Raw genomic sequence first — 25,215 nt, 5'->3', positions numbered from 1 at the left:
CTGTTTTTGAAAAAGACACTAACCTATAGACAAAAAAATAATTTCATAATTTTTTTTTAGGTTTTTGCAAGGTAAATGGGGTTAAGTGGCTTGCCCAAGGCCACACAGCTAGAATTATTAAGTGTCTGAGACTGGATTTGAACCCAGGTACACCTGACTCCAAGGCCGGTGCATAATGATTTCTTTTCAGACAATTGTACTTAAACTTTTCTTGGGGTATTACAAACTCAGTGCTCTATTTCTTCCTTAATTTAAGAAAAAAAAATTTATGTGTCTCAAAGGCCTTTATTTTTGATGTGTTCACTCTTTTTATTTGATGATTAAGGTAAAATTTTTAGGGTATCTCATATCAGTTATTAGGATATCTCATATATATTGAGTTCCTTGGATTTTTGTAATATGCTATTTCATTACTTCCTATGATTTCTCATGAAATTACTTAAATTTCTTTCCATTTATATTTTAAGATCTTCCTCTTGGCTGTTTGATAAAATGTATTGTCTGTCATTGAAAGAGTTAAATTTAACTACTATTTATTTGGAGTTTGAAGTGTGAACTATCTAGTGAAAATCTATGGATTTTCTTGATAAGTGTTTTTTTATTGGTCTGCATCCAGAAGTTCTGAACAATTTTTCTTACAATATTTCCTGCATTATAGTGTCCAATGTTTGTTGTGTCTTTTTGGTCATGTTCATCTTATCCTTTGTCAAGGTAAGTTGCTGTGGCTTGGATTTAATTTATGTGTTCTTTTAGCATTATTACCTTTTATTTCTTCTGTCAATGTTTCTTCTACCTCAATATTTTTGTATTTCGAATCTGTTAATCTCTTATTCTCTTCCTCTGTGTTTCTCTGTGTCTGTGTCTATTTCTCATTTAAAGATATTCTCTATCTTGGATTCATTTTTTCTAACTGTGCTTATTGTGTTTTTAAATCATTCATTGATATGGGACTTTTTTAAAGTTAAGAGCTTTAATTACTGATCAAAATGAATTCTAAATTTCTCCTTTTATCCATTTTATTTTGAACTATTTTATAGTTTATCATTTTTGTTCCCTGATTAATTGAGAGTTCACAGGTTTTTCTCTTTCATTGAGTGCTATTGATATTTGCTAAACATATTTTGATTCTTCTTTGCAGTTTGACTTATTCTCAGTTCTATTTTAGTATCCTTTCTGTTGGTTTATCTGTTTGTGAAATGGAATTTTGAGACTCCTTTTGATCTTTGTGTTTCAGCTTTTTTCTTTTACTCTTCCATTAATCATTCTCTGGTCATTCTCTTAACTGTTGCACAGACTTCCAAGGTTACTCTGCAGGACTGTCTCAGTCTTTTTGTCTTGAGGGATATGAGCTCTCTGGCTTGAGTCCCTTCCCTAAGAGTAACCTTTAGAGGAAAAGGACTGGCTATTCTCCTTTATATCAAGGAAGATAGGGTCATCTGACTCAAGGGTGTGTGTGTGTGTGTGTGTGTGTGTGTGGAGAGAGAGAGAGAGAGAGAGAAAGAGAGAGAGAAAGAGAGAGAGAGAGAGAGAGAGAGAGAGAGAGAGAGAGAGAGAGAGAGAGAAGCAGGAAGGGAGAAAGATAAGATTAGCCCTTTTGACTCTCTTCTCCTTCTTTACATTTGATTGATAAAGCTTAGCAGCTTCTACTTGTTATGGATTATGTGTAGGGGTGAATATAGGGATTTAGGCAGAGGCATTATAGTGGCAGAAGTCCTTCCTCTAGGTACAAGGTTGCAGATTTGATTTTGCTTATTGCTGAACATGCATAGAATTTGGGAGTAGATGGGGTACTGAGGGAAACTTCTCTGTACTACAATTTTCTACTATTAATTCCTAAGGTCTTGTCTTGCATGAGTGAGGGAGGGGGATATCTTTTTATCTTATGGGTCTAGTTTTGATTACTCTACTTATGCCTATTTCCTTTTAAAGTCAAAGAGATTTCAAAGAAGTAAGTATTCTGACAGCCACACAAATCCTGTACTGGCTGAATTTGAGAGAAGAATGGTTAATTGCTGTGCCAGAAGATTAATGAGCAAATTGGTATTAGGAATAAGAAAAAAAAAGTCAGGAACAAGAGATTACACAGCACCCTTAAGAACCAAAGCCAACCAGCATGAAGTAATGCATAGAATGTTGAACCTGAAGTCAGTCAGACTTGGACTCTAATTTTCCTTCAGATTCTTGCTAGCTGGGATATTTTAATCTATAAAAAGAGAGAATTGGACTATTTGACTTCTAAGGACCTTTGCAGCTTTGAACCTGTGCTTCATATGATCCCTTCAATGATATTGTCTTGATCCTTTTCACTAATACTCATGAAACTAGAAACTGTAGCCTCCCTTTACTTATTATAATTGTGACTCTGTGGTTAGACAAAAATTTTTTGCTCTTATTAGGAAAATATTTTGTCTATCTATGTATTTATCTGTTATCTTGCCTCTCAAGGTACAGTCTTCTAAAGGAATTGATATACTACAAGTTTGATTTTGTTTACCTTTTCATGAACCCATATAAAAATAAAGACTACCTAAGCCTACCTACATATTATCTCTTCAACTGTTTAATCTTCTTGGGGTCAACCAGTGCTTGGCCAGATCCAGTTTTGTCCTAGGATATAATTCCCCTTCCCCACCCACTCCAAGCTTCACTTTGAACATCATTTCCCCCCAAGGACAAGCTCATCACCAGAAATCTCATCATTACTGAGATTTGTTCAGCTTAAGTACTCAACACCTCTTCACTTGCCTCTCCCTTCTGATTAGAGGGCTGAGCAAAATGCTTCTCCCAAAGCTTTACTTTATAGAGGGCTCAGAATTTCCAGCTCTTCTTTTCCCATGAACTACTTTGCTTGGTTCTGATCCTATCAACATCATGCCTGTTTCTGGCTTTGCCTTCTGCCTTTTTTTCATTTTTCTTTTGTATATAGTCTTTCCCCACTAGACTATATGTCCTTGAGGACATAGACCATTTTTCTCTTTCTTACTTATATTTCTAACACTTAGCATAGTTGGTTGTTAATAAATGTTATTGACATTGATTGACTAGGACCCTTACTAGTCAAACTTCTTTACTAAGACTCAGTTTCTAGTCAGTTGGTACATTCTGCTTATTTATACAATCCTTGACATTAAACTTCCCTATAAATAGGCAGTCTGCTGACAGATTTCTCTGCTTTTCTATTGATTTATTTGCTGAATTTCCCATAGAAAACCTTTATGTACCCTTGTAAACAGAATCAAGTGTCAGAAGTGGAGAGGAAAGCCCCTCTCAGCTACAGACTGAACATTTGGCTTTTGAATATTATTATTTAAGATGAATTATTTTTATTTTCATATTATATATTTAAAACTAAACCAAGTAGCTGTCTGGACTATGGCCATTATGCTTATTTTGATGTATTCATGGAGATTAGATGGAGAGGAAAACAATCCAGGAAAGATGGATATCTAAATTATTGAAGTTTTGTAAATCTAACTTAATTTTGCTGGTGCAAAAATGATTGAGTTTGTGAAGTCACACATTTCAGAGAGATGAGAGGTTATTGAGAGGAAGAACAACCTCTAAGAGGCACTCTCAGTAAATGTTAGCTTTTAAAAAGATTTTATAAAAGAAAAATCAGCCATGGAAGTGGTTAAGTGAGCAAGGTAAGTAGTCATTTCCCTGTCCCCACTCCCTCTTTTCTCTACATAGCAGCATGAGAGTGGAGGTTGAAAGAACATCATGTTCCAGAAAGTTAATGAGTTTCTGGGAAAGAGATAGGAGGAAATGAATTTTCTAGCTATGCACAGTCAGGGTCTCTTGCCAAACAGGCAAGTCTATCTGACTCAAGAGTAATCCACAGATTCAATAGTCATCTGATTTTAATACACATAATGAGAAAACCCACCAGAGTAAGACTGGTGGCTATGAGGGTCTTTAGCCTCATTCCTACTGCACTAGCAAACTGACCTTTCAGGCTACAGCTGGTTACATGTCCCCTCAATTCTAGGAGGACCCTAGAAAGATTGGGGATGTTTTTCTAATTCTTTCTGTTAAGGGTAGAGGACCATCAATAAGCAATTAACATCAATTAATTTCTACAAAGGGAGATTTACTGAGAAGATACATCAAGAACAAAAGGACAATATCTATCCTCCTCTCCCACCTTGGTCCCTGGGGAGAGTTCACTTCTGAATGTGGCATAATCTGTGGACAAGGTACTACTTGGCCATAGAAAACAGTCTTAGTAACTGGAATGTTCTACTGCTGGGTTGGTTCTTGTGGATCATTTCTTGGGGTCTGCACTCTTCACCAGAACTACTGTTGAAACTCTGGTGGTCCTTCTGATATCTCACAAAGTCTCATTCTAAAGGAAAGAAAACAAATCGGAGGTAATCCCAACACAGATTCAGAGTTGACCAGACTTAAGACTTTGCTCACATACTAGCTTGATAGAGGAAAGGGCACTATCTCTCCTTTCTTACCTACCTTCCCCTACCAACACCCTAGAACTTGAGAGTTATTTTTATACTCTTGATGGGATAAGCAAGACAGAAAGCAAATGATTTGACTGGTTAGTAGCTTCCCCCTCCCTTCAACTAATTTATATGAAGAAAGACTGTTATAATGGCTCAAAAATGGTTTTTCTTGGATTATGTGGCAACAGAGTCAGTTCATATTCTAACTACCAAATTTCTTCCCCATGTCTTCCTTTCCTTTGTATTTCCTCTTCCCTTGTGTGAATGGTATATAACTTTATTTTATCATATTCATTATTTGTCTCTTCATGGTGATACAGAAAAGAATGACAGAAGTATACAAGAATCAGCCAGAACATTGGAACATTGAAAGTGTAAAAAAACCCCACACAGATCAAAGTAACAAGAATGACCTTAGTAGCAGAAAGCTAAAATTTAAATTCTGGAAGCCTTGGAAGGAAAGGATAAAGTTCCTCATTGTTGGTAAAGGACATCCTTCATCTTAGTCTTCCATTAAGAGGGGATCAATCTTTGTCAAAAGAAAGCTATGAATGGGGCAGCTAGGTGGTGCAGTGGATAAAGCACCAGCCCTGGAGTCACGAGTACCTGGGATCAAATCCATTCTCAAACACTTAATAATTACCCGGCTGTGTGGCCTTGGGCAAGCTACTTAACCCCATTTGCCTTGCAAAAATCTAAAAACAAAACAAAAAAGAAGGCTATGAAAAGATTGGGGTGGTGGATTCCCAAAATTTATGTCAGGATGGATTAATCTTGTAGACTCTAATACTCTAATCATGTTGATGAAACTTAGTCCCAAAGATGTAACCCATTGCACGACTGTATAAGGAATCAATTTTTTTAACCAGGACTGGTAAATATGTCCAAGTCTTGTGAAAAATCTAACCACAGAAGGCTTTCCAAGAACAGAATCTCTGACATCTTCTTCAGTCATTGCAGTGCCTGGATCAGGGCCACAACTACCCTCAGGGCCACTAGAAGGGAGAGGGAGGAGGAACACCATGGTCGCTGACTTCAGGAGGCTGCTGACTTGCACTTCTCCCCAGTTGCTCCTTCCCAGTAGCTTTTATTAAACACCACTCAGTAAGCAAATAGAAAATAATCACAGAATATTTATACATGTTCTGAACCAAAGACCATGGAGCCTTTGTTGCATACCACTGTAATCTAGAATCAGTATCTGGCAAATGGCTATTAATTGACTGGCATAATTCTTCTCCCAACTACCCCCCAAATCAAGCAGATAGCTGTTTTTCATCGAGGACTAAACTCTCATTGCTCTGTGTCCATATACCTAGATACTACTTTTTCAGATAATTACTCTAATACCTGGTCACTCAGTTTACAGAGAGGAAATTTTTCTTCACATTTCCACATTCTCCATTCAAGTTTTAACTGCAGGAAGTAGATTGAAAGCAGATAACAAAGGAATAATTTTGTACCCCAAAGAATCCAAAATAAGAAACCAATCTAGTCTCCCCCCAAAACCCCCTGTGGTGCCGTCTATGTCTATTGGACACATGAGGTCTCTAGATTGCTTTTTTTCAGAAAGTTAGTGTCTCCCACACTTATTGATCCTCTTGAGCCAGTCAGAGGTCCAGTGATCTTTGATCTATGCTTCAACCTGTGCTGCAGGAGTTGTAGGCCAGGTCTTACTCAGGCCTCTATGGTAGTCTAAGTGTAAGAGTGGAATAAATGGCTTAGTTAGGTGATGCCGTGGATAGAGCACTGGCCCTGGAGTCAGGAGGACTTGAGTTCAAAATCTGCCTCAGACATTTAATAATTGCCTAGCTGTGTGACCCTGGGCAAGTCACTTAGCCCCATTGTCCCTTAAATAAATAAATAAAAACAACAAAAAAGAGTGGAACAAATGAGACACTTGTAGTCCATTTGAGAGTTAGCAAAAGGAAGTTATCTTAGTCATAGAATGGGTTAGATCCACAGCAAGAATACAGAGCTCACTCAGGTAGATGAAGTCCTCCCAGCATGGGGAAGGATATGCAGTGAATCTCAGAGGTATGGTCCATTCAGAGAGTCTGAATGGAACTGACTTCTTTTGAGATGGCTTCATTTATCACCTTAGGTGATGTGTAGCTCTGTCAATAGCTTAAACTATAGTCTACTGGTCTTATGAAATCTCAAGGACAGTATCTCAAGGACAGTATCCTTGATTCTTAAGAGGAACAATTACCTGATCCACATGGAAGGGACCTTTGTAAATATTTCTTTTACCACATCTATGCCTTGGTGGTTTGGTCCTCAAGTTCTTCTAGAGGATCTTCTACCTTAAATAGCTTTGGGGTCACCATCAGACATTCTTCATCCTCAGGATATGACAGTACTGACAGGCAATACTTCAGGAGTTAAAAAAAAAAGATTTCCAAAACCAACTAAATAAAAAAGTCATGTTAATAGCTCCCTGAATGTGTAAGCAAATATGGAGAAAAATAAACAACAGAAATCTTGGGTTTCATTGCTGTCTTCTGTCTCTGTTTCTATTTCTATTTCTGTCTCTATTTCTCTGCCTGTCCCTGTCCCTGTCTCTGTCCCTCTGACTCTCTGCCCATATAAGGTGAAAAAGACAATGCAAGTGAAAGATTAGGAATTTTGGTAGATGTGGTGGGACTGAGAGAGATTTATTATGCTAAATCTCGAGAATGTATAGTACTGGAGTGGGTGATTCGAGGTAACCTGTGAGCAAGAGTACACCTACAGTGAAGGATCATTGTACTCACATATGCTAGGAAGGGAAATTTATGGGGCCAGTGGATGGAGTACTGGGCCTAGAGTCACAAAGTCTCAAATTCAGATATGGCCTCAGACACTTTCTAACTATGTGACCCTGGACAAGTCACTTAACCATGTTTGCCTCAGTTTCCTCATCTGTAAAATGAGGAGATGCAAATGCCAAGAAAACTTCAAATGGGGTTATGAAAAGTCACATGACAGTCAAACAACAGTTACAACAATGCAAGGTACCTTACCACTAGTTTTATAAAGAAATTCAGATAGGGAGATGACATTTTCATATCATTCCTTGGATTGCAAATTCACTGCTCCTTTTTACTGTACCACACCACCTCCTTTTAATCATAGAACCTCAGAACTAGAAGGGATGTTTAAAGACTTGAGGTCAAATAATCCCCATCCTGATCTGTCCTCATGGATTAGTCACCTCTATCATCCCAGGTAGTCAAGGATTAGGTTCATCACAATGCCCCAATCTGCCAGTGGGCAGCAGGAAGAAATATAAGGAAGGTTAAGGAGACGATTCACAGACTCCCCAACCCTCATTACCAACTTCCCAGTTCTCATGAGCAGGAGATAGATCTTGGGACCCACATAAATTCTTAACTTTGATTATAAAATTGCATATGAAGTCAAGGAATGATGACTATTTATATCAAAGAATATGCATAGAAGGAATCATGAATCCTTAAACTACAAATTTAATACACAATGTTGTTAGATTTGACACTACATAATTGGCAAAGACAACCATTGAGCAGCTAGGTGGCTCAGTATAAAGAATGTTGGAAATGAAGTCAAGAAAACTCATCTTGAAATGAAAATCTGGTTTTAGACACTTACTAGCTATGTGACTCTGGCCAAGTCACAACTCTTTTTGCCTCAGTTTACTCATTTGTAAAATGAACTGGAGGAGAAAATGGCAGATCACTCCAGTATCCCTTTGTCAAAAAAAAACAAACAAACTCAAATGGAGTCAAGAAGACTTGAACACAACTGAAAACGACTGAAAGACAGCAATTAATCATCAAATTCATTCATCAAATTTGTTTCATTTGCTCTGCATAGACACCCATACACAAACACACAGAGCAAAGCACTCATTGAAGCATACTCATATTTCACCTTTCTTTGTATCACCAGAGATGGGAAAGAAGGTAGGAAATATACATTTATATAGTATTTACTAAGAACTAGGCACTGTGCTAAGTATTTTACGAATATCTCATTTGATCCTTATAAGAGCCCTGACAGGTTGGTCCTATTATTATATTTTTCATTTGAGGAAACTGAGGTAGATAGAGGTTAAATGACTTTCTCAGAAAGACATAGCTGGTAAGTATCTGAAGTTAGAGTTGAACATGAGGTTGGAGGCTCCCAAATCCAGGCACTCTGAAAGAACTTCTCAGAGGAAAGAATGACCACCATCCAGAAAATATTATAGATGAAAAGATTAAGAAAGACCAAACCCCATCATGACTTTCTAGAAGACTCTAACTTGTGAGTTGCACAGTCAGCACAGGTTAGAAGTCAAAGTGAGATATCTGTTCAGCATGCCCATAGAGTTTTTCATAGATTAAGTATCAAACTCCCAGAAGAATATATATAAGAAAAGTTTGAGGTTATTGTTACATATTTTAAGTTTTCTCGATACATCCTTATGTGTATTTTATGTTTTAAGCACTCCTTTTGTGATGGAGGAAATAAATAGCTGACCTACTTGAGCCCTAGGACATTTTAAATTCTTACCTGAAAATGAGCTAGTGACATGAATTCCACTCCAAGTTCCCAGTCTCTAATGGGAGAACTTTACAGATTCAATTTTCCTAACTGTGCCATCTAAAAATCCTGAAGGACACCCCCAGAAGTAAAAGGATTTGGGGTTGTTGTAGATGCAGTCAATCCCATTCTTATTGAACTGGTAGCATCCAAATTTCTCACAGTGGCAGAGGAAAATTTGAATATGTTTTCCTTCTCATTGTTGTGACTTTAGTCCCTTGTGGTACTTCTAGTTGCAGAGGCATCTGTTTGAGCTGCTTCTTTCAAAGAATTTGGTTTTCCCCAAGAACCCTGAACTCTTTCCCCACACTTCTTGTTAAAAAGTTATTCTAAAAACTATTAATTATTAGGAGCTGTTTTGCTAAAATTATGACAATAAATTTGACAATCTAAATGAAATGAGTATCTACAAAAAATAGAATACTCAGATTAACAGAAGAAATCAAATATTTATATAACACAATCTTAGAAAAAGAAATTATATAAGCCATAAGTGAACTTCCTAAGAAAAATCCCCAGAAAAAATGGAATCACAAGTAGAATTACCAGACATTTAAAGAACAATTAATCCCCATGCTTCATAAACTATTTGTAAAAATAGACAGAGTCCTACTAAATATCTTTTATGGAAAAAATATGATGCTGAAACTCAAAACTAGGGAGAGTCAACAGAGATAAAGAAAATTATAGGCTAACATTCCTAATGAATATCAATATGAAAATTTTAAATAAAATACTAGCAGATATTATAGAGATATGTCACAAAGATTATGCAGTATGACCAGGGAGGATTTATACCAGGAATGCTGGATTGGTTCAATATTAAGAAAAGTATCAGTATAATTGACCATATCAATAATAACACCAACAAATCATATGATTATTTCAATAGATGCAGAAAAATCTTTGACAAAATACAGCACCCATTCCTATTAAAAACACTAGAGAACATGGAAATTAATGGAATTTACTTTACAATGGGAAACATGGGAGCTATATGAATACAACTATAAAAAACTTTTCACACAAATAAAGTCAGAATTAAACAACTGGGAAAATATTAATTGCTCATGGGTAGGTTGAGCTAATATAATAAAAATGATAATTCTACCTAAATTAATCTATTTATTTAGTGCCATACCAATCAAAATATCAAAAATTATTTTATAGAACTAGAAAAAATAATAACAAAATTCATCTGGATGAACAAAAGCTCAAGGATATCTAAGAAATCAGTGAATTAAAAAATGCAAAAGAAAGTGGTCTAGTTGTACCAGATTTCAAACTGTATCATAATGTGGTAATAATTAAAACTGGTACTTGTTAAGAAATAGAATGGTTGACCAGTAGAATAGATCAGGTACCAATTACATTATAGTAAATGATCAAAGTAATCTAGCATATGAAAAGCCCAAAGATACAAACTTTTGGAACAAAAATTTAATACTTGACAGTCTGTTGGGAATGACAGTATGACAGAAACTAGGCCTAGACAACATCTCACTAAGGTAAGGTCAAAATGGCTATATGATTTACACTTAAAGGGTGATACCATAGCAAATTAAGAGAATATGGAATAGTTTATCTATTAGTCTTATAGATAAGGGAAGAATTTAGAAGCAAATAAGGTACATAGAGAACATTATAAAATGGAAAATGGAAACTTTTTATTATATAAAATATAAAAATTCTTACACAAACCAATGCAACAAAAATTATAAGAAAACTGGGAAAAAAATTCTTAAGTGTCTCTGATAAAGGTCTCATTTCTCAAATGTATAGAGAATTGAGTCAAATTCATAAGAAATGTAAGTCATTCTCTTATTGATATATGGTTAAAGAATATGACCAGGCAATTTTCAGATAAAGAAATCAAAGCTGTCTATGATAATATGAAAAAAGCTCTAAATCACTATTGATCAGAGAAGTGCAAATTAAAACAACCTCAAACTTCTCAGAGTAGCTAATATAAAATCAAAGGAAAATATTGGATGAGAGGGAATGTGGGAAAACTGGGACACTGATGCACTATTGGTGGAGTTGTAAAGTGATCCAACTATTCTGAAGAGCAATTTGTAGTTATGCCCAAAGGACTATAAAAACTGTGCATAGCTTTAGATCCAGTAATACCACTGCTAGGTCTATATCCCAGAGATATCCAAAAAAATGGAAAAGGAGCTATTGTTTCAAAAATATTTATAGAAGCTAATTTTGTGGTGACTAAAAACTGGAAATTAAAGGGAGGACCATCAATGGGGGGAATGGCTAAACAAGCTGTTGTATATGAATGCTATGTAATATTATTGTGTTATAGAAAATGAAAAACAAGATGATTTCTTAAAAACCAGTAAAGATTTTCATGAACTGATGCACAGTGAAGTGAGCAGAACCAGAATATTGTACACAGTAACAGCAATATTGTACAATGAAGAACTGAGAATAACAGCTATTCTCAGCAAAACAATGATCCAAGACAATCTCAGAGGACTCAGGAAGAAATATATTATCCATCTCCAGAGAAAGACCTGATATTGACTGAAAACAGACTGAAACATGCTATTTTTTTACTTTCATTCTTTTTCTTTTATTTGTTTTCTTTTGTACAGAATGACTAATACGGAAATATTTTAATAAAAAAAATGAAAACTATTAACCGTGGATTTCTTAGGAAGTAAATAGCAAGGTGTGACTCCCCCATGCCTCTGACACTGACTCTTTGGGGTTAGAAACTCTGGGTATCTTACAATACATAGTTTGTCACCCCTGGAGTTGATGCAATATTACTGATTGGTCAGTTCCTTGAGATGAGGGAACAGGATATGTAGTTGTACTCCAGGGACCAAAGTGACTGAACTAAACAATTCAACCTCAATTGATAAGATTCAGAACACCAGAGGGTCACTTCCTTGTCAGTTTAGCAAGTTGGACTAACCTTTCAAAACTTAAAAATACATTTGAAAATTTCCAAAATAAATTAATTAATCTTACTTTGATGACTGTGAATGCTCTGAAATTTTCATCTTAGAAAACTCTCTTTGGACGAAGGTTTAGGCAGAGGTATAATAGTGTCACAGCATCAAACAGTAGATGAGCCACAGTAAGCTGAGTAGGAGCCCAGAGATGAGAGCTGTAGCTCCTGGGCCCCTGACCTTGGCCTGGTTACACAGGTTGCGATCACAGCACACAATGGTATACTCCTTGGAGAGTCTGAACCAGAAGTTGTTTTTGCTTAGCTCTGTATTAGGAAGTGGTTGTCTGGTCAAAGTGAAGGCTTCACAAGTCGAGGAGCATTTCTTGTTAACTGCGGTATAGTTTGACAATTCTGGAATAGACAGAGAAGAATTATGGCCCACAGAGGAAGGTACCATTTCCCAAGGGTGACCTTATCCCTCAAAGAAAAGACTCCAACCATAAGGTTCCTCTATTCCTGGCTCAGTTACACTTCCTAATTGGGCTGGTGTCTTTCTGTCATCTTCCTCATTTGGAGTTATTAGTCTCATTCTGAGCCTTGCTCTCAGCTAGGATCATTCCTCATAAAACTCAAAGACTGGGGCAGCCAGTGGTTAGTGCACTGACCCTAAAGGCAGGAAGAATTGAGTTCAAATCAAACCTCAGGCACTTGATATTTACTGTGTAACCTTGGGCATTGTTCCACAAAACAAACCAAAAGAACAAAACAAAACCTCAAAGGACTTTGGGACTCAGTGTTTATCTGGAGGTACAAGAGGATGGAGAATAGGAATATAATCAGTGATTGGCTTTCACCCAGAGGGAGAGTAGACACGCACTCAATATCTCCAAGATACAGACAGTTTCATCTTCTGCACATGTTTTTGGATCGAAACAAGTCTCACTGTTGTTGCAGCTATGACATTCCAGAGCCTGGGCTGTGGAGAGAATGAGGCAAAAGGAGAAACATAGACCCCAGTAGCTTTCAACTCTAAATCTTATCTACCCCCAAGACCCCTCTTTACTCAGACCTAAGCAAATACAGACCTACCCTCAGAGAATCTCATAGTTTAGAGAAACTGCCCTCACAAGACTCATTCTTCTAGAGTGACAAAGGAGACATTATGGGCTTCATAGTCAGAAGCTAAAGGAGGAAGAGATCTGCCTCCTTCACTCAGAGCCCTGGGAGGGATTGCTATGGCGTTGGTGGAGGATGACATTTGCACCCTGGGGCCTGCAGAGGACAGGGAAGGGGAAGACAAAGGCAATTGGATTTTTCTTGGATCCTGGGATCTCTCAACTCTGTCTACAACTCAGTCGGTGGCTCTTCTCAGTTTCTCTCTTTCACATCCCAGTTTTCTGGTCCCATTTCCTAGGACTATTCCTTCTTCAGAGTCTCTCCTGTCCAGTTTTTTCCCTTTCCTCATTTCTCCCATCAATTTTCCCATCCTCTGTTGATTTCTTTGCTTCTCTAACTTCCCGACCCCATCTCAAGATTTCTCCTTTCCCCCACTTTCCTTCCTGTCTTTCTTCCCCACAGGTGTTTCTCCCTACACAAACTTTCCTTTTCAGTTTTTGGTGATGTTAGAGAAAGGATAGCATGGCTGCTTGGATACACAGAATAATTGCTCTCTTGTCTCTGTCCGTCTAACCAAAGATGGAACAGAAGTGGTGGACAGGAGTTATAAATCAAGAAGACAAGAAGGAGACAGTAAAAATGCCCTGGCAGCCCTTGATAGGATTCAGTCTCAGGACTGCAGAGCCCCCAGAAGTGATATCTGGAGGACTATGGGGAATAGGAGAAGATCCTCAGAAATAGAGAAAGGCAAATACCATCCCTGATGAATTGCTGTGATAAGCCAGGGAAATGAATACTCTCCGGATGTCATCACTAATTAAGAATGGACACAGCAACTTCCCCTTCCCACTGGGGGAAAGGGAGGGAAGGAGAAGAAAAAAGAGAGACAAAAGAAAATAATTGGAAGCTAACAAAATCCTTGGAGACATAGAAACTAATTACAGTTGCCTAGGGAACCATCATGCTGTTCCTTTGTAGGCTCATAGCTTGCACTGACCCTATGGATGATGATATTAACTTGTTACCCCAAACAGGGACCATCCTTCCACTTGCTGACCTCAGCCTCTAAAGTTCACAATATGATAATAGAGACCTGAAAGTCTAATTTTCAGACCCCTGAGGCAAGAAGCATCCCTTACCCAGGGAAGTGACCAGGCTTCCAGAGTCTAATCAAAGCCCTAGAGAGGTCTCTGGACCCTACCTACCAGAGCAGTATTAAAATACTGGCTCCTCCTTATTAGTTAGTGCTGGCCTAAGTATAAGGGACACACTGCACTACTTCTCCTTAGCTGACCAAAGCCTTGGGAACTCCTTGGCTCACCTGGCTCCAAGGGGAGGAATCAAGGGGACAATAAAGGCCCTCCCCATACTTGTAAGATATCTTTTCCAGGTGTTGAGACCTTGATATGAACCCCAAACTTTCCTTCTCTCAACTAGGAAAGCTGCTTCAGTCTTTCATTTCTTCCAAAGCCGAAAAGATTCTATTTCTCCTTCCTATCACCATTCAAACACTGGGGGTCCTCAGTTCTCTTATTCTTTAACCTGACCAAAATCACTGATAACACCTCCATCTCATCTAGAAATTTTTTAGGATGTCCTTTCCTCCACTTCCATTGCTAAACAAAACAAAAAGAAAAAAAAGAAAAATCCCAACAAAAATCAAGAAAGAATTTCTGCAACTTTCAGAGATGAAATTACTTTAGAAATTTATGAAGTATCAGTAAACAAGATGGAAAAAATACTAAACAAAAAATTTAGTCAGATAATAGATATCACAAATGAATTAAAGGACCTTAATACTGTTAACTCCGCTACACTATTCTTTCCTTCTACTCCTCCACCCCAATTTCTGCCAGGTCTCTAATTCTGTCTCTGTCTCTCTGTCTCTGACTCTGTCTCTCACACATATACACACACACAAAGGAAAAGAAATGAAGGACCTATTAGGGAAACTGAATTTAAAATAAAAGTTGGAGTAAAACTTGATTGGTAAAATAGTTATTATTTCTATAGCACAAATTCTGAGTTTTCCCCTTCTTTACAATCTGGTTCTAAAACAGGAAGTCTTCCCTGGTTCCCTGATTGGTTTTACCTCACTTGGCTCATGCCAGACCTCTGTCCCCCATGACCTTCCCATCCTTTTCTCACTGTTCATCTCTCAAATCTTGCCTCTATGTGCTTCTTCTAGTTTCTTGAGCATGATTGCCACACTCCCAACACACTCACACAGGAACCCTCAGAGAACTCCCTGCCATACCTCTTCCTTTCTCTCTGCCCCAGGTCTATGCTTTGTATTGGTATATATCCTCCACAGTCTCTAGATCTTTTATCTCCCAGTAAACCGCCCCCCCCCATTACATACTCACCTGGCCATAAACACCCCCTAGAAAACACCAGAATTATCATAAGCATAATCTTCTTGCAACTGTAGATCATTCTCTTGGGTGATGCAGGTCCAGGCATAGTGGAATTCTCTTGGGGCTGAGGAAACCTGCTAAAAATCCTACTTTTAACCAGAATGCAAATTATAAAATGTTCAGACAAAGTTAGAACTAGTTCTGGGAGTTCAAGCCACCAGATAAGGACCAGTGGCTTTTGTGTTGTCTTTCATCAGGGAAGTAAGAATAGATGAAAGTTGGGAAGTGATTACAGAATTATCTGGAAAATAAAAAATTGAACAGGTCATATAGTTAGCATAATAGCAGAATTATCACTTTTTCCAATCTCTTCAATTCTTCTACCAAACTCCACCCATTATATACCTGATCTGGAGGAAGAGAAAAGAAGAGTATGATAAGGAAAAGGAATGCTTGTTGTGGCATCTCCTCTTTGATGTCAAGGTCTTCTTCCAGAGACAAGGATCATACCTTATACGACTTATTTATATCTGGTTTCTCTCTCTCATTAGAATGTGAACTCCTGTTGGGGCTGGATTTTTTTTAACCTTTCTTTGTATTCCTCTTGTTTAGGATGGTCCCCGACTCATAGAAAAATCCTTAAAAAATACTTGGTGACTGACTGACTCTGGAGTAGGAAAGGACCTTAAGAAATCATCTATGTCAGAACTCTAATTTTATCTTATAAGAGTAGTAAATTGAATATTAAAGGAGATTCTTACAGGGAGAGAGTTATGAAAAACTGATTGGAGCAAAGACCTTGGGAAGAAAGATATTCATGAACATGTGTTGATCTTTATGCTTTGGACACAATCTGAATAAGGTTTTCATAATATCCCTTCTCAGATCAGGACATCAGGTGCTCAGAGACCATATAGAGTTGTCTGCAGCCTACTTTCCCAGAAAAAGAGAAGGGAAAAGTAGGGCATTAGCTTCCTTGGAAAATAATGCTAATTTAGTATTCAGTTGCCAATAAACACCAGTAAGGTATCTTGACATATCCAGACTGAGCTCTGAGTTATTCTGACTCTGAGCACAAATCTCTCTTTTCTACTGAATTCTAATTGCTCTCTGTCTCTCTCTTTCTCTGCCTCTGCCTCTGTCTCTGTCTCTGTCTGTCTGTCTGTCTCCCTCTCTATATATACATATATATATAATATATACATATATGTATGTGTATGTATTTCCCTCCTTTTCCTTCCATTTTTACAGGATTCTAAATTCAAATAAGATAAATTTGACTATATGGGATCACTTCAGAGGATTCATTTACTTATATAAATTGAAAAAAAGTTGTAATGCAGCTCCTGAAGTGTCCAAATTATTGAATTCACACTGCACATTTCTGTTGGGTTGAAACTCATTACCATATTTTAAATCAATCAATAACTAACAAATAATTTTAATAAATTAATAAACAATAACTCAATAAGGCATGGGGCATAAGAGGCAAAAAACAGTCCCCTGCCCTCAAGAAGCTCACTATTCAGTTATTTCATATAATCATAATTTTGTATAGTACAAATTCCAATACATGTGGTTGCTTCACACAACTTGGGACTTTCCTGTAAAATTATTAGGGTTAGCTTGAGGTAATGACTTTTGCTGTTGCTATATGAAACTGCCTCTTACTCACTCTGCCTCCAATTAGCTGTGCTAAGCTGGGAGATCTGGGTGGGAGGTCTTGGCTAAGTCGATTAAACCTCTTTGGACCCCAGAAAGCATTGAAGGAGATGGACTCTAAGGACTAGCCCAACTCTGTCATCCTGGTCTTGTGTTCTAAGATCCCTTAACCTTAACATTGTATGTTTTAAAGTCCCTTCTACATTTTAACACTCCTTCCTCATGATCTCTCCTAGTTCTAACATCCCCTATCTCTCTTCAGCCATGACATCCTGCCTTCTAGGCTTCTTCCCAGCCTGGTCCCTCTTCAGCCCTGCCCCAGCTCCCAGGTGGACTCACCTGTCTGAGGAAAGTGTGGGTAGGAGGAGAGATGCTCCTTCTCCTGCCTCTACGGAGCTGGAAAGCATCAGTGGCTTCCAGAAGGCCACCCCCTCCCCCAACAAAGGGAAAGGCAGCCAATGGGGAAGCAGCCTCCCCTCCCCCTCCTTCTGTTCTCTCCCCAAGGAACAAGGTTGGAGTCACAGGGTCTGGGTTGGAATCTAGATGCTTCTACTTACCAAGTGTAAGACTTTGAGAAAGTCTGTTCCCCCTCTCTGAGCCTTTGCTTCTTTATCCCTAGAATCAGGGTGATGACTTACATGACCTCTACACTCCTTGCAGACTCTGTATCTATCATCTTGAGCCCTGAAGATGCTGTAGGAAGATTGGTGTGCTTGAACCATGAGACCTTGGGGACAGAGAGTTCCCTGGACAGGGAAGCCCATCCTACCCCAATCTGAGCTAGCCCAATGTGAAGCTGGCTGCCTCCATGGTAGCGTGTTCCCTGTCCTTGGAGATATTTTAGTGAAGACAGGATGACTACATCTTGGAGCTACTGTAGAAAAGTGAATCCACTTGGGAAGAAGTTGGACTAGCTGTCTTCTAAAATCCCAGATGGCAAAAGAAATAATAATAATAATAATAATAATAATAATAATAATAATAATAATAATAATAGTAGCTAGAATTTATATGGCACTTGATGTTTTGTTTCAGTTGTGCCTGACTCTTTCTGACCCCATTTGAGTGGCAGAGATACTTTCTTGACAGAAATGGTTTGCCAGCCCATCTTACAGATGAGGCAAACAGGGTTAAGTGACTTGTCCACTAACAGCTGCTAAACATCTGAAGCCTCATTTGAACTTGTCTTCCTGACTCCAGGTCCAGTCTTCTATCCACTGCATTGCCTAGTTGCCCTTTGTGGCATTTGCAAGAGATGAAAATGATAGTGATGATGATGATGATGATGCCGAGTTTTACCCATGGTGCTTAACAAGGAAGATAAAAATAATCATTGTTGTAAAGTACTGTGTTAAGTTCTGTGAATATAAAGAAATGCAAAAACAGTTCCTACAAGAAAGAAGATATATCCAGGTGAGAAAATCTGAACTGATCCAGCATCTTCTTAGAAATTTTAAAGCTCAAATGGCTTTGTCCAGAGGAAGTTTCTAGCCTAGTCACTCGATTACTGATTATCTCTCTGATCCTTAACATTAAACTTTCCTAGAAAAAATAATTTGCTGACAATTTGCTGTTTATTTTTTGCCTTATTGATTATATTTCCCAATGGAAAAGTCTATGTGTTCAATAGAATATGAGATACTGTAATCCTGTCCTAATAGGCAATCAATCAATCAATCAATCAGCAAATATTATTAAGCACTTATTATGTATTAAGTACTATGCTGGGTACTGGTGATACAAAGAAAAGGAATAATAGCTCCTAACTTTAAGAAACTTAACATTCTAATTGGGAAGATAGGATGCTTGTGTTTTCATAGGGATAGGGAAATCCTGGATAAAGAGACTCCCTTCTTCCAATGCAGGTGAGTACCTTGCCAGTCCTAGAGTTGCCTAAGACATTGAGAAATTTTGAGGACATTGAGACCTGTGTCTCAATTCTGAAAATTCATTTTAATTTTAGACATGATGTTTTCCTTTTTCAGTAGAAACCTTTAAAATGTTTCTTTATCTTCAATGTTTTGGTTTTGGGATGGGGAGGGGTTGCCGTTTTCCTATTTAACACCTAACCAACTTGCAATGAAGAGATTGCTGAAATAGTTGACTGGCTGTGAGCTCAACTTGCTATCCATTACGCCATACTGTTTTTCTAACTGGGTAGATGATGTTAACAACTCAGTATCTATGACATTCCCATAGAATAGATGGAAGATTCCCTTAGTGGGATGGAGGAGCAGAGAGGGGAGCATAACAGGAAATGGTTATTTCAGAAGTGGCATTGGAAGGCAATCAGAGAACTGAGGATGAAGGGGTGAAGGGGTAGAGCATTGAGGACAACCAATGCAAAGTCATGGAGAAGGCAGAGGAAGTCCAAGTTATGGAGAGGGCAGATGAAGTCCAAAGCATGGGGATGGTAGATGAAGTGCTGTGTGTAAAGAAAAACAACCATGATAGTCTCACTAGAACATGGAATCTGAAGAGAAGAATAAAGTATATGAATGCTGGAAAGGTAGGAAGAGGGTCAAGGAATTTTAAATACCAAACAAAGGACTACAATTTGATTCTGTATGTAACAGAGTGTTTACTGGAGTTTAATAAGTAGAGTTTTGACATGGTCTTACACTTTACAAAAATTTCTCTGACAACTGTGGAAGATGGGTTGGAGCAAAGAGAAACCTGGGACAGAGAGACCAATTAGGAGTCTAATTGCAATAGTTCATATGAGAAGTGATGGGGGCTCCAAAATGGATTCCATAGACTTTGGTCTGTTATCTAAAAATGCTTTTGACAAATGAATGGTCAACAAAACCTACAAAAGTTGTATCTTCCAGATTTTCCAATAATATGTTATCAGTAGTTCACAGAAAGGAAACAGAGTTTATTTTTGGTCCACAATTATGGAGGAAACAATAAATTTAATTTGGCAGTAAGTTGTGTAAGCAGTGTGGAACAGAATGTCATCTGGACCTTGAATGACTGTGGGAAAAGGTTAGAATGAACCCAAAAAAGACAAAAGATAAAAAGAACAGCACTTATCAGTTAGCAGAAATGTACAAAGTAGATATGAAGGCTTTACTGCCTATTCTTGGGACCCTCAAAGGAAAGGCAATTTCTGCCCCCCCCCCCCCCAATTAACCACCTGCATCTTGTCTTGATTGTTGAAAATTAATTTTATTTTAAGACATTATACTTTTAATACTTCTGTAGAAACCTTAGCTGCATTATCTTCAATGTTTTGGGGTGGGGGTGTCTTTTCCTCACATATATTTTGCAATCAATCTTGTAATGACAAATGATGCATTGAGGCAGCCAATGAGAATTTATTTTGCTCCTCCTATGTATGTATAGGCAGCTAGGTAATGAAGTGGATAGAGTGCTGAGTCTGAGTTCAAATCCAGCATCAGACATTTACTAACTATATGATTCTAGGCATGTCATTTAACCCCATTTGTCTCAGGTTTCTCATGTATAAAATGAGCTGGAGAAGGAAATGGCAAACCTCACTAGTGTCTTTGCCAAGAAAATCCTAAATGGGGTCATGAAGAGTTGGGCACAACAGAAAATGACAAATGTGCTTAATTATTGAGAATTTTTTAAAAAGTCTGCTCTCCAGAACCAGAAGAACATTTTATACCCCAACAACAACATGGGGGTGATAGTCAACATTAATGGACTTGTTCATTCCATCAGTGCAACATTCAGGCACAATTTTGAGGTATCTGCAATGGAGAATACTAGTATCCAGAGAAAGAATTGTGGAGTTTGAACAAAGACCAAAGACTATTAACTTTAATTTAAAAACAAACTTATCTTATAATGTAATTTTGCTATCTCTTATACTTTATGTTTCTTCCTTAAGGATATGATTTCTTTCTCATCACATTCATTTACATCAATGTATACCATGGAAACAATGTAAAGACTAGCAGACTGCCTTCTGTGGGGGGTGGGGAAGGAACAAGATTAGGAGAAAATTGTAAAATTCAAAATAAATAAAATCTTTCTTTAAAGGTAAAATGTCTGTTCTCAAGAAGCTTATTATTTAAGAGGGTAATTAATGTGCAAAATCCTTGTACAAATAAAAAGATAAATTGAGGGTTATTAAGAAAGACTATGAAATCTTGCAGAAGTTGAGATTTGAAGGAAACTATGAAATCCAGGAGATGGAGCTGAGAAATGAGAGCATTCCAGGCCTGGGCTCAGAATGAGAAGATGCAGTTTTGTATGAAGAACAACAAGGCAGGCAGCTAGGTGGTGCAGTGGATAGAACACCAGCCCTGGGGTCAGGAGTACCTGAGTTCAAATCTGGCCTCAGACATAATAATTACCTAGCTGTGTGGCCTTGGGCAAGCCACTTAACTCCATTGCCTTGCAAAAAAACTAAAAAAAAACCAAGGAGACTGGCATCATTGGGTAGATGAGTACACCTTGGGGAATGAGAGAAAAAAGCTGAGAAGGTAAAATGGGTCCAGGTTATGAGGGTCAAACAGTGGATTACATATTTGATCTCAGGGGTAATGAGGAACTAACAGTTTATTGAGTACTTCATCAAACATGCTTCAGGAAGATCACTTTGGTAGCTGAATGGAGAGATACTTGAAGGAGAGGAAGAACAGGTTATTGTGATAGTACAAGCAAGAGGTGATGGGGAAATAAAAAAACAGATTTGGAAGGTAGAAATGATAGGATATGGCAACTGATTGGATAAGAGGAGTGAATATGAGTGAGGAGTTAAGAAGACACCTGTGTTGTGAGCCTAGGAAACTGAGATGATACCACCCTCCATAATAATAGGGAAGATTTGGTTGAGGGGTGGGTTAAAGAGTCCTGTTTTGCTCATATTAAGGTTAAGAAATCGTTGGGATATCCACTTCAAGATGTCCAATAGAAAAATGGAAATGAAAGGTTAAGATAGAAATTATAACTGGAGAGTTCTATCTGAGAATCATCAGTGAGGTGGTGAATGGGATAATAATCTCTTCCTCCACTCTCAATATCCTCATCTCTGAGGACAAGCATGTTTGGTATAAAGCCTTTGGATCTGAAAATCTTTTTCTCCTTTCCATGTAATCAGTGAAGATTGGAGAAGAAAAAGGAGGGGAAGCTCAGATATCAAATCTTCCTAGGATCTATTCAAGAATGTTAAGGCTATCATTATTCATTTAAAAAAAAGAAATCAAAGATCTTTTTAATCTACATGGGAATGAATAATGCTTTCAAGTAATCCAAAATTGTGTAAGACAATAGGATCTTATGAAATAAGGGGCCATGCCATGCTTCTTCCAAATGAATGCACTGTCCAAATTTGATGAACCTGCTATTCTCACCTATATTACCCCCAAAATGCTAAATCAAGACAGGTAGAAGACCTAACACTCAAGGGTATTCCTGCTCATTTCACATGTATCTGTTATCTGTTCTGAGTGTTCTATAGAATGAACCCAAGTAAATCATTATATAGGTACAATCTCCCTTTAAAACATAAAAATATCAAGGGGGTGATACACCATTTTCTCTAAGGGTTGGCTATCCCCTTAAGCAGAGGACATCTGTATCATAAAGAACATCTCCATGGCAGTTCATGATGTACAGTTTGAAGCTGAGAGCCTAACACAAGATAATTCTTGCTCCACTTCTGACAACCCACCAGCCCATGCTGGTGAACCTGAGGGTTTCACTGTTCTAACAGGGGCTACTCAGTTATTGGATGAATGAAGATGCAGAAGGAAAGCAGTATACCCAGGAAGCAAAATGTCCTTTCTTCTGGAAGGACCCAGTTAATCCTGCTTAATAGATGAGCATGTGCTTTGAAAATCAAATGTCAGTGTAGAAAGAGGTTTTTTTTTCTTCTCAACTTCCTAATGTTCTTGTTCAGGCAACGATCAATTATGATAGACTCAGCTCCTCTTGGCAATAGAATGATCAAAGATAATTCTAAATCACGGTGATGGGACACTAATGCATTGTTGGTAGAGTTGTGAACTGATACAATTGATACAAGGCAATTTGAGGGCAATTTGAAACTATGCCCAAAGAGTAATAAAACTGTTCATACCCTTTGACCCAAAAATTCCAATTCTAGGTCTATATTCAGAAGAAATTTTTAAAAATGGAGAGTCCCACATGTTCCAAAATATTCATAGCAGCTATTTTTGCAGTAGCAAAGAACTAGAAATTGAGGGGATGCCCATCAATTAGAGGAGGCAGAACAAGTTGTGGTATATGAATGTGATGGAACATTATTATTTTATAAGAGATCATGAGGGACAGGATTTCAGAATAACCTGGAGAAATACTTGATGAATTGATATTGAGTAAAATGAGCAGGACCAGAACACTGTACATACACATCAACAATAGGTGATAATCAACTATGATGGACTTGCTCATTTCAGCAGTTTAATAATCAAAGACAATTTGAAAAGACTTGTGGGCTTCTGGCTAAGATGGCAGAGAGAAGACAGGCACAGTTAGAAACACCTGAATCTTCTTCTCATCAGACTTGGCTTAAAGTCAACCTACACATACTCAGCTAACTTATAAAACATCTAACCTTTCAAGAAGTAAAAGGTGAAAAGGGTAGGGGGGGACAGAGAAAGGGAAGGCGAGTGGAGGAAATAAGGGGAAATAACAAAAGGAAGGGAAGGGAACAGGGAAAGAGGAAAGAAAGGGGAGGGTGTGATATAGGAGGGCAAACACACTGAAGGGGGTGGTATTCAAAAACAAAATACTGGGGAATATGGATAAAACGGGGCAAAGGGGGAAAAATACAAACAGAGGGAAGATAGCACAGAGGGCAATAAAGAATTAGTAATCATAACCTTGAATGTGAATGGGATGAACTCTCCCTTAAAACATAAGCAAATAGCAGAGTGGATTAAAAAACAGAATCCTACAATATGCTGCTTACAAGAAACTCATTTGAAGCAGAGAGATACATATAGAGTAAAGGTAAAAGGCTGGAGCAAAATATATTTTCCTTCAGCTGAAGTAAAAAAAAAGCAGGGGTAGCAATCCTTATCTCAGACAAAACAGCAGCAAAAATAGCTTTAAAAGATAAGGAAGGAAACTTTATCCTCCTAAAAGGTACCATAGACAATAAAGTCATTTCAATATTGAATATATATGCACCCAGTGGGACAGCACCCAAATTCTTAGAGGAGAAGCTGAAAGAATTACAGGAAGACATAGACAGCAAAACTCTACTAGTAGGAGACCTCAACCTCCCACTATCAGATCTAGATAAATCAAATCATAAAGCAAACAAGAAAAGAAATTAGGGAGGTAAATAGATTGTTAGAAAAATTAGATATGGTAGACTTATGGAGGAAACTGAATGGGGATAGGAAGGAATATACCTTTTTCTCTGCAGTACATGGAACTTATACAAAAATTGACCATGTACTAGGACATAAAAACCTAATGATCAACTGCAGAAAGGCAGAAATAGTGAATACATCTTTTTCAGATCACAATGCAATAAAAGTCACATGCAATACTGGGCCAAGGAGATATAGACCCAGAGCAAATTGGAAACTGAATAACCTCATCTTAAAAAATGAGTGGACCAAAAAACAAATTATAGAAAGAATTAACCATTTTATCCTAGATAATGATAATAATGAAACAACATACCAAAACCTATGGGATTCATTCAAAGCAACTCTCTGGGGATATATTATAGCTCTAAATGCTTATATGAATAAATTGGAGAAAGAGGAAATCAATGAACTAAACATGCAACTAAAAAAATTAGAGAAAGAACAAATCAAAAATCCCCAATCAAATACCAAATTAGAAAATTTAAAAATCAAAGGAGAAATTAATAAAATTGAAAGCAAAAAACTATTGAATTAATAAATAAAACAAAAGTTGGTATTATGAAAAAACCAACAAAATTGATAAACCTCTGGTCAATTTGATCAAAAAAAAGAAAGAAGAAAACCAAATTGCTAGTATCATAAATGAAAAAAGTGAACTCACCACCAATGAGGAGGAAATTAAAGTAATAATTCGAAATTATTTTGCCCAACTTTATGCCAATAAATTTGATAATCTAAGTGAAATGGATGAATATTTACAAAAATATAAGTTGCCCAGGTGAAATGAAGAAGAGATTAAATACCTGAACAACCCTATCTCAGAAAAAGAAATTCAACAAGCC

The 25,215-nt window shown here is 37.5% G+C and overlaps 1 protein-coding gene and 1 pseudogene across 6 annotated transcripts; both read right to left on the bottom strand.

Moving 5' to 3' along the window:
- Positions 1 to 4,659: 4,659 nt before the first annotated feature.
- LOC141497942 (protein RER1-like) lies at positions 4,660 to 5,412 on the bottom strand (annotated as a pseudogene).
- Positions 5,413 to 11,592: 6,180 nt separating this feature from the next.
- On the bottom strand, positions 11,593 to 17,710 carry LOC141500030 (lymphocyte antigen 6D-like). 6 transcript variants are annotated; one of them, XM_074202897.1, is made up of 4 exons: positions 17,609 to 17,710; positions 15,399 to 15,526; positions 12,794 to 12,892; positions 11,593 to 12,327 (listed from the first exon to the last, which is right to left on the bottom strand). In XM_074202897.1, exons 2-4 carry the CDS (start codon positions 15,493 to 15,495, stop codon positions 12,074 to 12,076), a joined length of 450 nt encoding a protein of 149 aa, XP_074058998.1. In that variant the 5' UTR covers positions 15,496 to 15,526; positions 17,609 to 17,710; the 3' UTR covers positions 11,593 to 12,073. The 6 variants fall into 6 exon arrangements, with proteins under 6 accessions (XP_074058998.1, XP_074058996.1, XP_074058995.1 ...); XM_074202895.1 differs by lacking the exon at positions 17,609 to 17,710 and adding an exon at positions 17,391 to 17,492 and having other exon boundaries at positions 15,399 to 15,523; XM_074202894.1 differs by lacking the exon at positions 17,609 to 17,710 and adding an exon at positions 17,391 to 17,483.
- Between the last annotated feature and the right edge of the window lie 7,505 nt (positions 17,711 to 25,215).

Source organism: Macrotis lagotis, chromosome X (assembly GCF_037893015.1).
Source record: "Macrotis lagotis isolate mMagLag1 chromosome X, bilby.v1.9.chrom.fasta, whole genome shotgun sequence".
Classification (NCBI taxonomy): Eukaryota; Metazoa; Chordata; class Mammalia; order Peramelemorphia; family Peramelidae; genus Macrotis; species Macrotis lagotis.
Note: the sequence above shows the minus strand (reverse complement) of the source record. Positions and strands in the feature narration are given on the sequence as shown.

Excerpts from the sequence above, each read along its gene's own strand:
- LOC141500030 (XM_074202893.1), bottom strand. The coding sequence starts at position 17,458 with ATGCTTTCCAGCTCCGTAGAGGCAGGAGAAGGAGCATCTCTCCTCCTA. Across the intron at positions 12,893-15,398 it reads TAGGGGGTGTTTATGGCCAG|CCCAGGCTCTGGAATGTCAT; the intron begins GTGAGTATGTAA and ends TTCTCTCCACAG. Across the intron at positions 12,328-12,793 it reads CTGTATCTTGGAGATATTGA|AATTGTCAAACTATACCGCA; the intron begins GTGCGTGTCTAC and ends TGTCTATTCCAG.